General features: G+C 42.5%; 1 protein-coding gene across 1 annotated transcript; it reads right to left on the bottom strand.

The window, feature by feature from the left end:
• Nucleotides 1–6,823: 6,823 nt before the first annotated feature.
• Nucleotides 6,824–10,505, bottom strand: GDF15 (growth differentiation factor 15; the record flags this gene model as incomplete). Its single annotated transcript, XM_083353514.1, has 2 exons — nucleotides 6,824–7,699; nucleotides 10,199–10,505. 2 exons carry the CDS (start codon nucleotides 10,503–10,505, stop codon nucleotides 6,918–6,920), a joined length of 1,089 nt encoding a protein of 362 aa, XP_083209640.1. The 3' UTR covers nucleotides 6,824–6,917.
• Nucleotides 10,506–14,878: the final 4,373 nt, after the last annotated feature.

The raw sequence follows: 14,878 nt of genomic DNA, 5'->3' as shown, positions 1-14,878 counted from the left end.
GACTTAATCCAACTCTGATTTGGTTTAAGGCGGTTTCTTATGTTCCTCAATAAATTACAGTGAAATAATTTCTGAATACAGGCCCTGGGTGGGTTGGCAATTAATTAGCATATTTATTGGATTTCTATATTGCTCTCCAGCAAACACTGAAGACTGGCCTGAGGAGAGTTTATTGCTAGGCCAAGAAAACAAGGAAAAGAAGACAGTGCTTAAGGTGTTGGAATAGGAGCACAGACAGGCCACATTCAAGTCCACCTGTTAATTTTTTTAAAAAAGAACCAAGAAGAATGTTAACCAAGCCGTAGCATGTCGTGGGAATCTGCTGTCTTCGTCCAATCTGATTAATTTAGTGACTGGAACTTTCTTTCTTCCTTCCAGCCGGGCAAGGTGGGTGTCGGTGCTTTCAGACAATGGGCTCAAGGACAGCCTTTCCTAGCTAGTCTGAGAAACTGATGGCTTCTTAATTTCTCTTTTCAAAAGGAGAATTTGGAGCGGGTGTGTGCAATGCTTCTCATCCATGGCTCTGCAATGAAAGCATCAGTTTTTTGGGAAAGATACAGAGTGCAAACTTGCTTCTAGTTTGACTGGTCCTTCACCCCCTCCCTGTCCATCAGCAAGATCCCTGGGCTAAAATGTCCTTATTATCCACCTTGCCTCAGATAAGATATGATGGTCACCCAAGGATCTGGCTGCGCTCTGACACAATAAACTAGACAACTGAGGCCAAAGACAAAACTGGCCATGATCTACCTGGGCACATTTTGGGTAGTAAAGGCTACAATCAGCTGGGATCTGCTCAATCATCCAGAGAAAGAACTGCTGTGACACTAAAGTTGAGTTTCGCTGCTCATATCTGTGCTTAGTGGATTATTTAAATTAAGCAACAAAAAGGACAACCACTCATCTGGAATGGTATAGGGCTCCTGCTTGAGAAGGGGGTTGGACTAGAAGACCTTCAAGGTCCCTCCCCACTCTGTTATTCTGTTATTCAGGTTCTGAACAGGTAAGGGATGGAGCAAGCTGACATCAGGAGGCAAGGTCAGATTCTTATGCTCAGAGATGAGTTCCTGCAACGTGTGTGTGTGTTTGTGTGTGGTGGAGTTGTCTCTCTTCCCACTCAGCTCTTTGAGTGCTGGGAATGGGGCACTGGTTTCTGCTTAGTCCTTGGTGGTTTTAGGGCTGGCATATCCAGAACCCTTTGGTAGGGTGTGCCCATTATTCTAAACATGCTGCCCCTGAGGCCAAGTAGAAGCCAAGTAGAATCTGGATACAGGCAGTTCCTGCTTGCCATCTTGGAAGATGCTGATGACCTTCCTCTTAAAAAAAATGTTTTATAAGACAATAGATCCTGTTCTCCACTATCGGAACATGCAGGTTTGGTTTTGATGATATCAATAGTAGAAGTTACCACTTTTGGAACACTGTAACATGCTCGGAACGTACACCATTCATGGAAGCTGTTCCTGACATCCTGCCTTGGAGATTCCAGATAATTTCAGAATTTGCCCTTCAACAGGTCTTTTGCGCAACCTCCCAAAAGAAATACTTTGTCAGAGATCCTTAGTTCCCTGAATTATGTTAGATCTGAGCAATCAAGCCACACTGGGAACACATCTCTTCCACCCACTTTTGGAACAGTTTTGAAGTCTTCCTTCTATTTTAGGAAAAGTCTTTTCTACAGAGTAGAGAATCTGTGGCTCTCCAAGGTTGCTGAAGTACAAGTCCCAGCAACCGTAGCCACCAAGTAAAAAGGCAAGGGATGCTGTTTTTCTGTCACTGTATTTAGTTTGATTTACATTGCTATCATTTGTTTTATTTTTATATGCTTTCCGGAGTACTTTTGTCTGCATGGCAAGGGGTATCCATTCATCTTTTCAATGGATAGGGACATACTTAACATTTGGGGAGGGCTAACAGGGACGCGGTGGCTCAGTGGGTTAGGACGCTGAGCTTGTCGATCAGAAGGTCGGCAGTTTGGCGGGTCGAATCCCGAGTGCCGCGTAACAGAGTGAGCGCCTGTTACTCGTCCCAGCTTCTGCCAACCTAGCAGTTCGAAAGCACGTAAAAATGCAAGTAGAAAAATAAGGACCACTCCAGTGGGAAGGTAAGAGCGTTCCGTGCGCCTTTGGCGTCTAGTCATGCCGGCCACATGACCACGGAGACGTCCTCGGACAAGCGTTGGCTCTTCGGCTTTGAAACGGAGATGAGCACCGGCCCCTAGAGTCGGAAACGACTAGCACGCCTGTGCGGGGGAACCTTTACCTTTACCTTTTAACAGAGACAACAGGCAGACTGATGAGGCAAAGCGTATGAGACAAAACATTGAAAGTTGCAGACCCTTCTCCCACCTGGATGTCTTGCTTCCCAATTGCTACCAGTCCCCAACTTCCTGCCAATGTAATGGGTGACGAAACTTTTAATCCTGTTCTTATACGATGGCTGAACAAGAAGGAATATGCCATTTTAACAAGAGTAGAACTGAGGACGACTCAAGCATTCTTCATTCAAGGTCTGGAGACAAGCTGAAGGCAACATCACAGGTATGCACCAAGTCATACTTTTGCAGTGGTTAGCTACAACTGAGAACAGTCCTAAATTACTGTGCATCAGGTTAGTCTTAAATTAGTGTGCATTAGCTTATTGAAGTGAGGGACGTGGTGGCTCAGTGGGTTAGGACGCTGAGCTTGTCAATCAGAAGGTCGGCAGTTTGGCGGGTCAAATCCCGAGTGCCGCGTAGCAGATGAGCGCCTGTTACTCGTCCCAGCTTCTGCCAACCTAGCAGTTCGAAAGCACGTAAAAATGCAAGTAGAAAAATAGGGACCACTACGATGGGAAGGTAACAGCGTTCCGTGTGCCTTTGGCATCCAGTCATGCCGGCCACATGACCACGGAGACGTCTTCAGACAAGCGCTGGCTCTTCGGCTTTGAAACGGAGATGAGCACTGGCCCCTAGAGTTGGAAACGACTAGCACACATGTGTGGGGGAATCTTTACCTTTACCTTTAGCTTATTGAAAACCTAACATTTGCTGTTCCAGGAGATGCTGCCCTATCTTCCTCAGATAAGAATTTAGCCCAGTCCTGTGCAGATCATGTTCAGTGTTCCCTTTTATGAAAAGCATTCTATTTCCTGTTCTTGATTCCCTGACCCCTGGCAAAGTGTGTGAGACAGATGGTGGAAAAAGAGGTGGAGTAGAGTCCATGAATCTAGGAGAGACCTAGGTGGAACTTTGAAGATGTTCCTTGGTCTCTGAGTCAGCATGAAAGCCAGCCAAGAAGATGAGCTGGAAGGGACAGGTGATATAACCATCCTGACAACAGGAGATCAAAGGATGATGGTCTAAATAAGGTCCTAACCCACAAAGGTCATGGCTGGTCATGTACTGCACCTCTAATTCTTCCTGGAGATGCTTTGATTAAGGAATAAAAGGTGAGAAAGAATAGACTAACATTGGAAGGACCCAAAATTAAATCTTCAGCCAGACATGTTAGTCAGTGGTGGGATTCAAATATGTGAACAACCGGTTCAATATGTGGATACAGCTTCCGGAAGTCCATTCTGGTCCTGGGCAACAAAAAAATAAGCTACTGGTTGTGCTGAACTGATGCGAACCGGCTGAATCCCACCACTGATGTTAGTTCTTAGACAACTGTAGGCCAATCATTACATGACAAGGTAAACAGTCATACAGTACTGTTCTAAGGGTAAAGTAGAAGAGGGGATATAATCCTGTATAGCAGGGGTCCTCAAAGCTGGCTGAGGAATTCTGGGAGTTGAAGTCCACAAGTCTTAAAGTTGCCAAGGTTGAGGACCTCTGCTGTATAGTGCCTTGATTTTTTTTTTGAGGAACAAAATTAATCAGTCTCCTGACATAACCAGATATTCTTGTCCAAGGACATAAGACTTCTTCTTTTCCTGGTTCAGTCATACCAAGAGTCCTGAGATTACAGAGGTTAGATGACAGGGCAAGTGAAACTCCCAGAGTCTGTTGAATGAAGATGTAAGAATCCCCATCAAATGAATTTGTCCCATCAGACCCCTGCCTATTTGCCTCATTCCCAAAACACTGCACAAACCTTCCCATTCAGACTGTGGTTTATTCTAATAAACAAATCAATAAAAAGTTATTTTATGGCAGGGATGATTGTTTTATTGTGAGAGGTCTGGCTAAATGCCATCAGAAATCATTGCTTTTGGGTCCAGAGTTTCAACACAGTGGCCTGCGCCAGGAATATCTATAGCCTTGCCTTGACTCCTAGGTTCAGTCACTTTTGTGCAGCTAAAGGTTTTCCTTGAAGTGATAGCATCAAGGCTGTGGAGATATGACCTGATTATTCCAAGGACAGTAGGGAGGCAAAGCTCTGGTATCACCCCATCCAAAGATGCCTTATGACAATCAGTTTTGTTTGATTCCATCACAGCTGAGTTTCATCCTCCAAAGCACCTGAAGGCAGGACAAGAAAGAAAGGATGGGAACTAATCAAGGAGAGAACCAACCTAGAACTAAGGAGAAACTTCCTGACAGTCAGAACAATTAAGCAGTGCAACGGCTTGCCTCCAGAAGCTGTGAATGCTCCAACACTGGAAGTTTTTAAGAAGAGATTGGACAGCTGTTTGTCTGAAATAGTTTATGGTCTCTTGCTAGAGCAAGGGGTTGGACTAGAAGATCTCTAAGGTTCCGTCCAACTTTGTTATTCTGTTATCCATTCGTGCACATGCTTGTCATGGCTAGCTTTGGGCAGATTCAGCCAGTAAAAAAATCTCTAGCTTGTTTGTGGTTCCACCTGGGGAAATCTGTGTTTCTAAAAGGGGATGGTGGTGGTGGTGGTGGTAATGATGATGATGATGATGATAATAATAATGATGATGATGATGATGATGATAGTGATGATGATGATGTTGGAAGGAAACTTGGCGGTCTTCTAGTCCAACCCTACCCTACCATTTCAAACAAATGGTTGTCCAATCTCTTTTAAAAAACTTCCAATGTTGGAGCATTCACAACCTCTGGAGGCAGATTGTTCCACTGATTAATTGTTCTGACTGTCAGGAAGTTTCTCCTTAGTTTTAGGTTGCTTCTCTCCTTGGTTAGTTTCCATCCATTGCTTCTTGTCCTGCTTTCAGGTGCTTTGGAGAATAGCTTGACCCCCTCTTCTTTGTGGCAGCCCCTGAGATATTGGAACACTCCTATGATGTCACCCCTCGTCCTTCTCTTCATTAGACTAGAGATTCCCAATTCCAGCAACCGTTCTTTATGTGTTTTAGCCTTCAGTCCGCTAATAATCTTTGTTGCTCTTCTCTGTACTCTTTCTAGTGTCTCAACATCTTTTTTATATCATGGTGGCCAAAACTGGATGCAGTATCCCAAATGTAGCCTTACCAAGGCATTGTAAAGTGGTATCAACACTTCATGTGTGCTTGATTCTATCCCTGTTAATGCAGCCTGGCACTATGTTGGCTTTTTTGGCAGCTGCAACTGGTGCCTTGGGAGTCTAACAGCATGATGCAGGCCTAGGGATGGCTGGTGATTTGAGGACCTTCCCACTGCCTTGCTAACCTTTACCCTTCTAAATTTTTAACTTTGGTTTTTATTTTTACTTTACTTTTTTAACTTGTTCTTAATTCCATTTTTAATCTATGCTTTGATTCATGTGTTTTTATTATGTTGTAAACTGCCCAGAGTCACTTAGGTGAGATGGGCAGTATAGACATTTAATAATTAATAAATAAAAAGGCCGTTGGTCCTCCAAGCTTTATATGGATTTTTTGGTGACTGTCAGAGCAAGTTTAAATTGTATAAACCTATGTACATTCAGTGTTTCTCTTATTGGTGAAACCTTCAAAGGCATGGTTTTACCCAGCTGATCCCCTTTGGAAGAAAGAACCAAAGACCTCGGACCTGTTTCCTGATCTACTAATTTTATTGTCTGGTTAATCATCTTCCCGCTCCAAATAAATCTTCTCTTATAAATAATATAAACTAACAACAAAATCATATTGATATAAGAATAAGTTAAAATAAATAAGACAGCAGGATAAAAACATCAGAGCAATGAAAGAAGTTAAGTTTCCTCATGGGTGTTCGGAGGGCAGAGTGACAATCAGCTTCCTCTCTCTCCAAAGCACATCAAAAAGCCTTCAGATTTATTCATTAGGAACATTATGACTTAATATTTTGGCTGGTAAAGTGCGTATTTCTTACAAATCCAGAAGGAGACCTGAAATTATCTGTATCTCCTCCTACAAAATATGTGACCTATTTGTGATTTAAAAAAAAAGAAACAGAAAGAAGCTCATTTTTTTTTTGCATTCAGTTACGGCATATGGTGGAGGAATTCTGTATTACAGAACAAAAAAGATGAGACTAGAAAAAAGGGCACGAACATAAATCCAGTGGGGAATTTTAAATCATAATTCTGAGCTTGGGCCCAGGACTTCTTCATGGCAGCTCCCTGTATTTGGACAGTCATTCTGACAAAAAACAATCCTACAGATATTTTTTCCAGAATCAGAAGATGCAGTTTCCATTTCTATCATTCAATGACAAATGATGATAGATGGAATATCTATCTGTCTGGAATATCACACTGGAATATCATCATGTGATCTCTGATTGGCCTTGCAGGGTGATCCCTGATAGACTGAGATGATTTGCTGAGAAGAAGATGACCCAGTTTTCATAAAAATGGTGCTAAAGGAGCAGCTGATTTGGCCTTTGAGTAATTGCTGTATAAGAACGAAAGACCTACACAGAGGGGAGGTGCATAAGACACTTATACTTCCCAGAAAATGTCCACTTTCACACCTAAAAGGGTTCAACTCGATATGAGCTCATTAAAAAAAAAGGTTCATTATTTTTGCACTCCTTGATTTAAGCAAACCAGATGCCTCTTCTCCCGGAGTCTTCCTCCCCAATTTCACGCACAGTGACACCGTGTAACAATCATGTCATCAAAGAGTTGAGTGGCCACTTTCCCATCATTGCCGTAATGCATAAGCACCATTGGCTCATAGGCGGCGGGAACACAACATGGTGCTGGAGTCTCCCCAGAAAGGCTATGCAACCTGGCCTTGATCTGGGCATGCATGCTGGCTGGTTTGTAGTTGTGTGGGCAGGAACCCTCGCAAAACTTCATAGAGTAGCTTTGAGGGGCCACCACCCAGTCTGACCAACCAATGGCCTCGAAGGAGACCTTAAGGGACCTCAAGCAGCACTTCCCATCACCCTTTCTGCATTCTTCCTCATCAAGCTGCCTTGCCTTCCTCACTGCCTTTTGAGTTTCAGCCTCTATCGTCAGGGACAGCACCCCTGTCCCTTCTTCTGTGATGCTAGCAGCCAGCCACGCAGCCTTGTCTGATCTAAACTCCAGGCCCAGATTCAGCTTGGCCTCCGAGCTTCCTACCCATTGTTCTACAACACCCTTCAGACTGAGGCTTGGTGAAGTTCTTGAAATCTTCTGGGAAGTCAGCAGCTCGGGATTTACTCTCTCCCTTTTGGACAGCCGGTAGAGATTCACATGTACTGGCCATGTTATATTGGACAGAACATTGCCCGGAGAATCTAGCCATTCTTTGAAGAGAATCAATTCAGCCCGGAGAATGTTGAGGTTCTGATGAAGGGCTGCTGTCCTGGAGAATTCCAGATGCATGTGTGTGACAGCCTGAAGATTTCCAGATGTGGACTCATTCGTGTGCGTAACTGTACAGAGAGGAAGACAGGTTATCTTTAGTTTCTGAGTTACTGTCGGTAACCATATAGCTGTGCTTTTCAACCTTGGCAACTTTAAGATGTATGGACTTCATCTCCTAGAATTCCCCAGCCAGTGGGAGTTGAAGTCCACATGTCTTCAAGTTGCCAAGGTTGAGAAACTCTGCCCTATAGCAAAATTACCATCTCAATCACCACTTCATATTGCTGTTTTTTGAAATAGATATGCAACCACTTTTGGGCTAAGAGTTATTTGATCTTTAAATTACATTCTGGCTGCTGCACAGTCAAGGCAACTCTCAATTTGATTTTATTAAAGTTAAGTGTAATCTACTACATTAAAACAAACTAATTAAATGCACTATACCTATTTATTATGATACAGTCTGTTAGCACTTTCATTATATCCTTGGGTAATTAATAATCATCCTTTTGGGTGGGAAAACAAAAATACAGTTTGATAACAGAAACTGCAGCCCAGGAGATACAGGATCAGCACCCTACCCTATAATTAATCATTTTTGTTGCCACAAGCCTCCTTAAAGGACGCTTGGGATTCAGGAGTGATGGGCAGTAGATGGGGAGAAACCTTTTTTCCAGAGATTTCCCCAGGTTTTCTTCATATTATTTCTAGTAAAAATAATGTATTTGCATAGTAGTAATATAGCATTTTTAACAAAGAAAACAGATCTAAAGGAGACAGAAAAGGAAAGCTGTAGTAGTGGTTGCTGGTCTGGAAACCAGAAGGCTATGAGTTCTAATCCCACTTTAGGCATGAAAACTGGCTAGGTGACTTTCGGCTAATCACCAGGAGACTGTGAGTTATAATCCCGCCTTAGGCATGAAAGCCAGCTTTGTGACATTGGATCTGTCACTCTTTCCCAGCCCAACCCACCTAGCAGGGTTGTTGTGAGGGGGGAAAAAAGAGAAAGGAGTATTGTGTGTGTTCATTGTTGAGTTATTTATAAAAATAAGAAAGGTGGGATAAAAATGAATTTAAAAATGTAGATTTGTTTGCTTAATGGGTAAGTGGATGGAAAGTTTTACTAAGGATAAAATGACCAAGAATTCAAAAAAATAAAGTACAATAGATCAACTATAGAATTGACATGAAGAATAAGTTTTATTTATTTAAATTTATATGCCACCCCTCTCACTATGCAAAGTGTTTTCTTCACCAATCATTTGAGTTCTTGGAGAATGCTAATAATGGGAAGGGATTATCAAGCAAAGTTCATGACTGGTCCTCAGAAGCTTTTGAAAAACACCCTTAGCAAATCTGGGAGTGCGTTTAACAATCACAGGAGAAATGGAGCTTAAGAGCAAGTCCAAACTTCATATACTGTAATGCACTGAAGCAAATGACCAGGGATTGTATTGAATAGCTCCATAAAAATAGAAGCTCAGAGTGCAGTAGCTCTGTTCAGGAGTCATTGTTTGGTTCACACAGTACTTGAACTATGGAATTTGCTACTGCCAGATAGACTAAAATATAGACCATAGAATGATGGGACTGGAAAGGTCCTCAGAGATCTTCTAGTAGTCCAACACCACCCTGGTTAAATGTTTGTTCAGTCTATTTTTTTAAAACCTTCAACTAAATTAAACTAAAAAAGAGGCGTTAGACTAATTTGCGGAAAATACAAATTATCAACAATTATGGATATGCATATCAGCAGTAGGATAACTCCCCATATAAGATTCTAGGAAGCATAAGAACATTATTATATAATTATATTTCTGCCTTAAGCATCCCAGAGACAACTTGCTGGCTGCTGCGGGAACAAAATGCTAGACTACACAGCCTTTGCTCAGATCCAGGATAAATTCTTGATATAGATAATGTTGGTTAGCTCACAAGTCACCGTAAACTTTGAAGACACTTTTTCAGATGTAGCCACTATCTGAGTTGAACTGTAATGGCAAATGTTAGATGCACATGTTCCTCCAGGAGATTTGTCCGGCAAAAACATTTTTATTTATTCAGATAATGAACATATTAGCTTATTTTTATCTGTTTGCACTAAATCAGTGCTTACAATTGCTGCAGTCAATTTGAGTGTTCAGTTGACTGAGTTTCATGTTTTATGAATAAATGTTTTTAATAATAATAATAATAATAATAATAATAATAATAATAATAATAATAATAATAATAATAATAATAATAATGTTGGAAGAGACTTTGGAGGTCCACTTCTCTCTTCTTTTTTCTCTTCCTTTGCACAGCTGTAATTTTGACATTTGTTGAAAATCAGCATTAAAGCAACCTTTGAGCCTGTGGCATGCGCACACAAGATACATGCACGCAGCCCTTACAAGTTCCCTAATGGCTGCTTTCTAAGAACTAATCTACCTGCTCAAGGAAATCTCTGCATTGCAGCAGAAGCTGAGGCAATTCACTGGATGCTAAAGAAAAGGGGAAAGGCATATGAGGCATGCCCCCCCTCCTAATTCATGGAAGACCCTCTAAAAAAGATGAACACTTACATTCAGGCCTCAAAAGATGGACAATGGTGGATGGTGGCAGCTTCGTTTGATTTGCTTGGAGCTGTGCAAGCAATTCCTGGTAGTGCAATTGTGCCCTCTGGATCTCCTCTCGATCCATGTGACCCTGGATGGTTGGAGGCATGTCCAAGCCCAACCTCACCAGGATGCTCTGCTTAACAGCCTCTATCTGGAGCTGGATGTCATGACCCCTGTGCGGCCACGGATCCACCCTGGAAATGAAAAGCAGAAGCACTACTCCCAGGTTGGGGATGAGACTCCTGAAGTAGCATGAGAAGGCGGCTGGCATTGTGCCTATTGCGATGATCACGCCTTGGGGTAATTTCCCTAATTCCATTGTCAGAGAAAGGTGCATTTGCTATCGCTACCGCCTGCACTAACAATGAATGAACTTGAACTTGACCAGAACTCTCTTTATAAAGATGAACTTCGACTGACTCACATCGTCACTTTTACACTGGCGTCAAAGCAGTAAACACGACTGCTAAGAGGAATCCAGGCGGTTCCCTTAGAGAGGGGGGGGGGGGCAAAAATTCTCCAGGGAAAATTTGACAGTGCAAACTCTGGGGAATTTATAGTATGGGTTTCCCACTTCACCTTCTCTTCTGTAGTCATGGAGACAAACAGATACAACTGCTGTCAGGTGACTCTGTCTCTCTCTGTGTTTTTCCCCCAAACAATTTTTTAAATTTTTTTAAAATTCCATTTATATCCCGCCCTTCTCCGAAGACTCAGGGCGGCTTACAAGCTTAGCGGTAACCTTCATTCTATGTATATGCCTGCTTATTAGGGCTTTTACCCCCCCAAGCGGCATTATTACAAAGTCAGCTTAATTGCCCCCCAACAATCTGAGCTGCATCACTGTCCAACTTTTCCAGGTGAATCTAGAAATGTCCACACATGTTCACATAAGCAAGACTCCTCATTGGGGGTTGTGCGCCAGCAACACAGTGACCCATTTATTGGAGAACAATCTCCTCAGTGTGCCAGTGTAAAAAACAACAGTTGCTTCATTCTTGATGTCCAGCCAGGACAGGTGAGGAAGTAAAATGAAAGTAGAGATGGAAATACGGATTATCTAGAATGATCACCATTTTTTGTGAAGCTGTTTTAGAACTTTATTTCTGTGCCAGTAGCAGGACAAGGATTAACCTTCTTGGCACATCAACAGGCCTTAATCCGGTTAGCTTTATTGTGTCAATAGGTACATAGTCCTCAGGTTACAATTATTCATTTAGTTGCAGGACCAATCGGTCACCGGGACCGGAGGTTTAATCTTCTGAGCTTTTGGACTCTTGCTGGAGCCCATCCTCAGGGATCTTCTCTCTCACCAGAATGTGTGATGTGTGAAGGTGTGACACGTTCTGATGAGAGAGAAGATCCCTGAGGATGGACTCCAGCAAGAGTCCGAAAGCTCAGAAGACTAAACCTCTGGTCCCAGTGACTGACCCAGATTGGATCCTACAAAATTATCCTGGGACATGTATTATTTGTCTTCACTCATTCATTTAGTGACCGTTCAAAGTTACAACAGCACTAAAAAAAGGTGACTTACAACCAGTGCTCAAGTTTATGACATCACTGCATCCCCCATAGTCACATGATTAAACTTGATTGCTTGGCAACCAGCATGTATAGATGATAGCCGATGATAGTCTGGAGTCATTGTAACCTTCCCAGCTGGCTTCTGACCAGCAAATTCAGAAGGAGAAGCTGGATTCAGTTAACTAGTGCGTGATTCACTTAATGACTGCAGTGATTCACTCAACAACCATGGCAAAAGGAGCCTTAAAATCGGCCATGACTCACTTAAACAATTGCCTAGCTTGGCAATGGAAATTCTTGTGATTGTGGAGCCAACATGCATGGAGACAAAAAATATATTTGATGATCATTCTCCAGTGGCAACAAGCTCTACCAAACTCTTAGGCTGTGTTTAGAATGACATCACCACCAACATTATTTTTATAGTTTAAATATGACAGAAAAGACATGGAAAGGAGAGGGGAGACAGCAATATAGAAATATTTGAATATCACACGTTAGGCTCCTAAATGAGAGAGCAACCTCCCCTGTTCAAGAGTAGGATGCCTCTAAAGATCAGATGCTATTCTGTATGTGGTCTCCGGCTTGAGCCTGGGGTTGGAGTAGAATAGCAGTCCCTAATCTTTACAGCTTGGCGGCCTGGCGGGGGGAGGAAAGGGGAACTATCCCGCTGCTCACGCACGTTGAACTGCATGCACATGTGCCAGCCAGCTCCTCAAGTGACCCAGTTCCAAACAGGCCACAGCCCAGGAGTCGGTTGTGGCCCAGAGGGTTGGGGACCCCCGGACTAGAAGACCTCCAAGGTCCCTTCCAAGTCTGTTATTCTGTTGGTTGACTTCCAAGAAGAACATGAATAGCCCCTACATAGAAACAAAATACAGAGACATGTTTTTTTTTAGGTCTGAAGGAGGAAGATAACCCCAATGGTCTAACGGTATGGCATTTTGCACATAATTGTAGATAGTCCTTGACTTTCAACCATTCGTTTAGTGATAGTTCAAAGTTACAATGGCACTGGAAAAGTGACTTACAGTCCTTTTTCACACGATAGTTGCAGCATCCCCATGGTCAAGTGATCAAAATTCAACTGGTTGGCAACTGGTTCCTATTTATGATGGCTGCAGTGTCCTGGGTTCATGTGACCACTTTTTGCAAACTTCTGAAAAGCAAAGTGAACGGGGAAGCCAGATTCACTGATAAAACATTATGCTTAACAACTGTGGCAAGAAAGATCATAAAATGGGGGCAAAACTCAACTTAAGAACTGTCTTGCTTAGCAACAGAAATTTGGGACTCGTGGTTGTAAGTCGAGGACTGCCTGTATCTCCTTTTCATGCAATAAAGCAGGGGTCCCCAACCCCCTGTCCGTGGACCATTACTGGGCTGCGGCATGCCAGCTACCGGTCCGCACAAACAAGCAAAGCCCCATCTGCAAGATGCAGGCAGTACATGAAACCATGCCCCCTCTGGTCCGCAGAAAAACCTCTCTCCACGGAACTGGTCTCTCGTGCCCAAAAGGTTGGGGACCTCTGCAATAAAGCATACTGCTTTCCCACTAAATCTAGTTGTTTTGGAAACACTAGAAATGATCCTTCACAAACCTCTAAAACAGCAGGATAGGGAACAAAAGGAGTTCTGTTTGGAACAGTTTTTCAAAGTTGGCAACTTTTAAAATGTGTGGACTTCAACTCCCGGAATCCCTCACATCTTAAAATTGCCAAGTTTGTAAACACTGGTTTAGAATATGCAGCATATCACTGCGTCTGCCCCTTCTCAAAAAGCACATTACCAAAGTGGGAGAAGTCACGATAGGACCTAAAGCTCATCCCAATCCTAAAAAGGAATAATTCTTGTTTCTTCCAGAGGTGATTCATTCATTATTTGTTTCCAACGTTTTCAATTGTTTTAGGTTCTTGTATCAAATATGGTGAGGAATTTTTTTTTGTCTACCATGGATTGGAGGCAGCCAGTGTTGAGGCAAGCTTTCCTTCAAAGACAAACCATAAGCCATTAGTTGTTGAAGAGAACATGTGGGAATCCAAAAGGAACGGTAGTGGTGGCCAAGTTCTTGCTAATCAAACGAATGATTCTACACAAAGTTGCTTTAATCCAATCTTTGGAAGGTATTTCATTCTTGTTTTATTGTTGTGCCTTGCTTGTCAGTTGCTGAGGCGTTGGGTGGTCGGACTGTTTCAGAAAGAACATTCTGCAGCATGAAAGGATTCACCAACTGACCATATTGGAAGCGACTCTGAAACCTCATAAAAACATTTAGATGAAAATCAGACCTGAATATTTTGAAAATCCACTTAACATTCTGACACATACAGAAGGAAAGAATGCTTCTTCTCTTCTGTTTGCTAAATAGCTGGACTAATAGAACAACAGAGTTGGAAGGGGCTTTGGAGGTCTTCTAGTCCAACCCTCTCAAGTAAGAAACCTTATACCATTTCAGACAAATGGTTTTCCAGTCTCTTCTTAAAAACTTCCAGTGTTGAGGCAACCACAATTTCTGGAGGCAGGTTGTTCCACTGGTTAATTGTTCTAACTGTCAGGAAGTTTCTGCTTAGTTCTAGATTGCTTATCTCCTTCATTAGTTTCCATCCATTGCTTCTTGTCCTGCCTTCAGGTGCTTTGGAGAATAGCTTGACTCCCTCTTCTTTGTGGCAGCCCCTGAGATATTGGAACACTGCTATGATGTCACCTCTCATCCTTCTCTTCATTAAACTAGACATACCCAATTCCTGCAACCGTTCTTTATATGTTTTAGCCTCAAGTCCCCTGATCATCTTTGTTGCTCTTCTCTGTACTTTTTCTAGCATCTCAACATCTTTTTTACATTGTGGTGACCAAAACTGGATGGAGTATTCCAAGTGTGATCATACCAAGGCATTATAAAGTGGTATTAGCACTTTACATGATCTTGATTCTATCCCTCTGTTAATGCACCATGTTGGCTTTTTTGGCAGCTGCAGCACATGGCTGGCTCATATTTAAGTGAGTGTAGGAGAAGAGGCAGTTGGGGAAATTGGGAATTGTGCTTTTAAGTCTGTTGACCAACATTTGAAAACTAAACATATCACCATTATAATCACTGTCTCTATTGGAATCCTCATT

Source organism: Vipera ursinii, assembly GCF_947247035.1.
Source record: "Vipera ursinii genome assembly, chromosome: 1".
NCBI lineage: Eukaryota > Metazoa > Chordata > Lepidosauria > Squamata > Viperidae > Vipera > Vipera ursinii.
The sequence above is the reverse complement of the archived record's forward strand: the minus strand, read 5'-3'. Positions and strand labels throughout refer to the sequence as shown.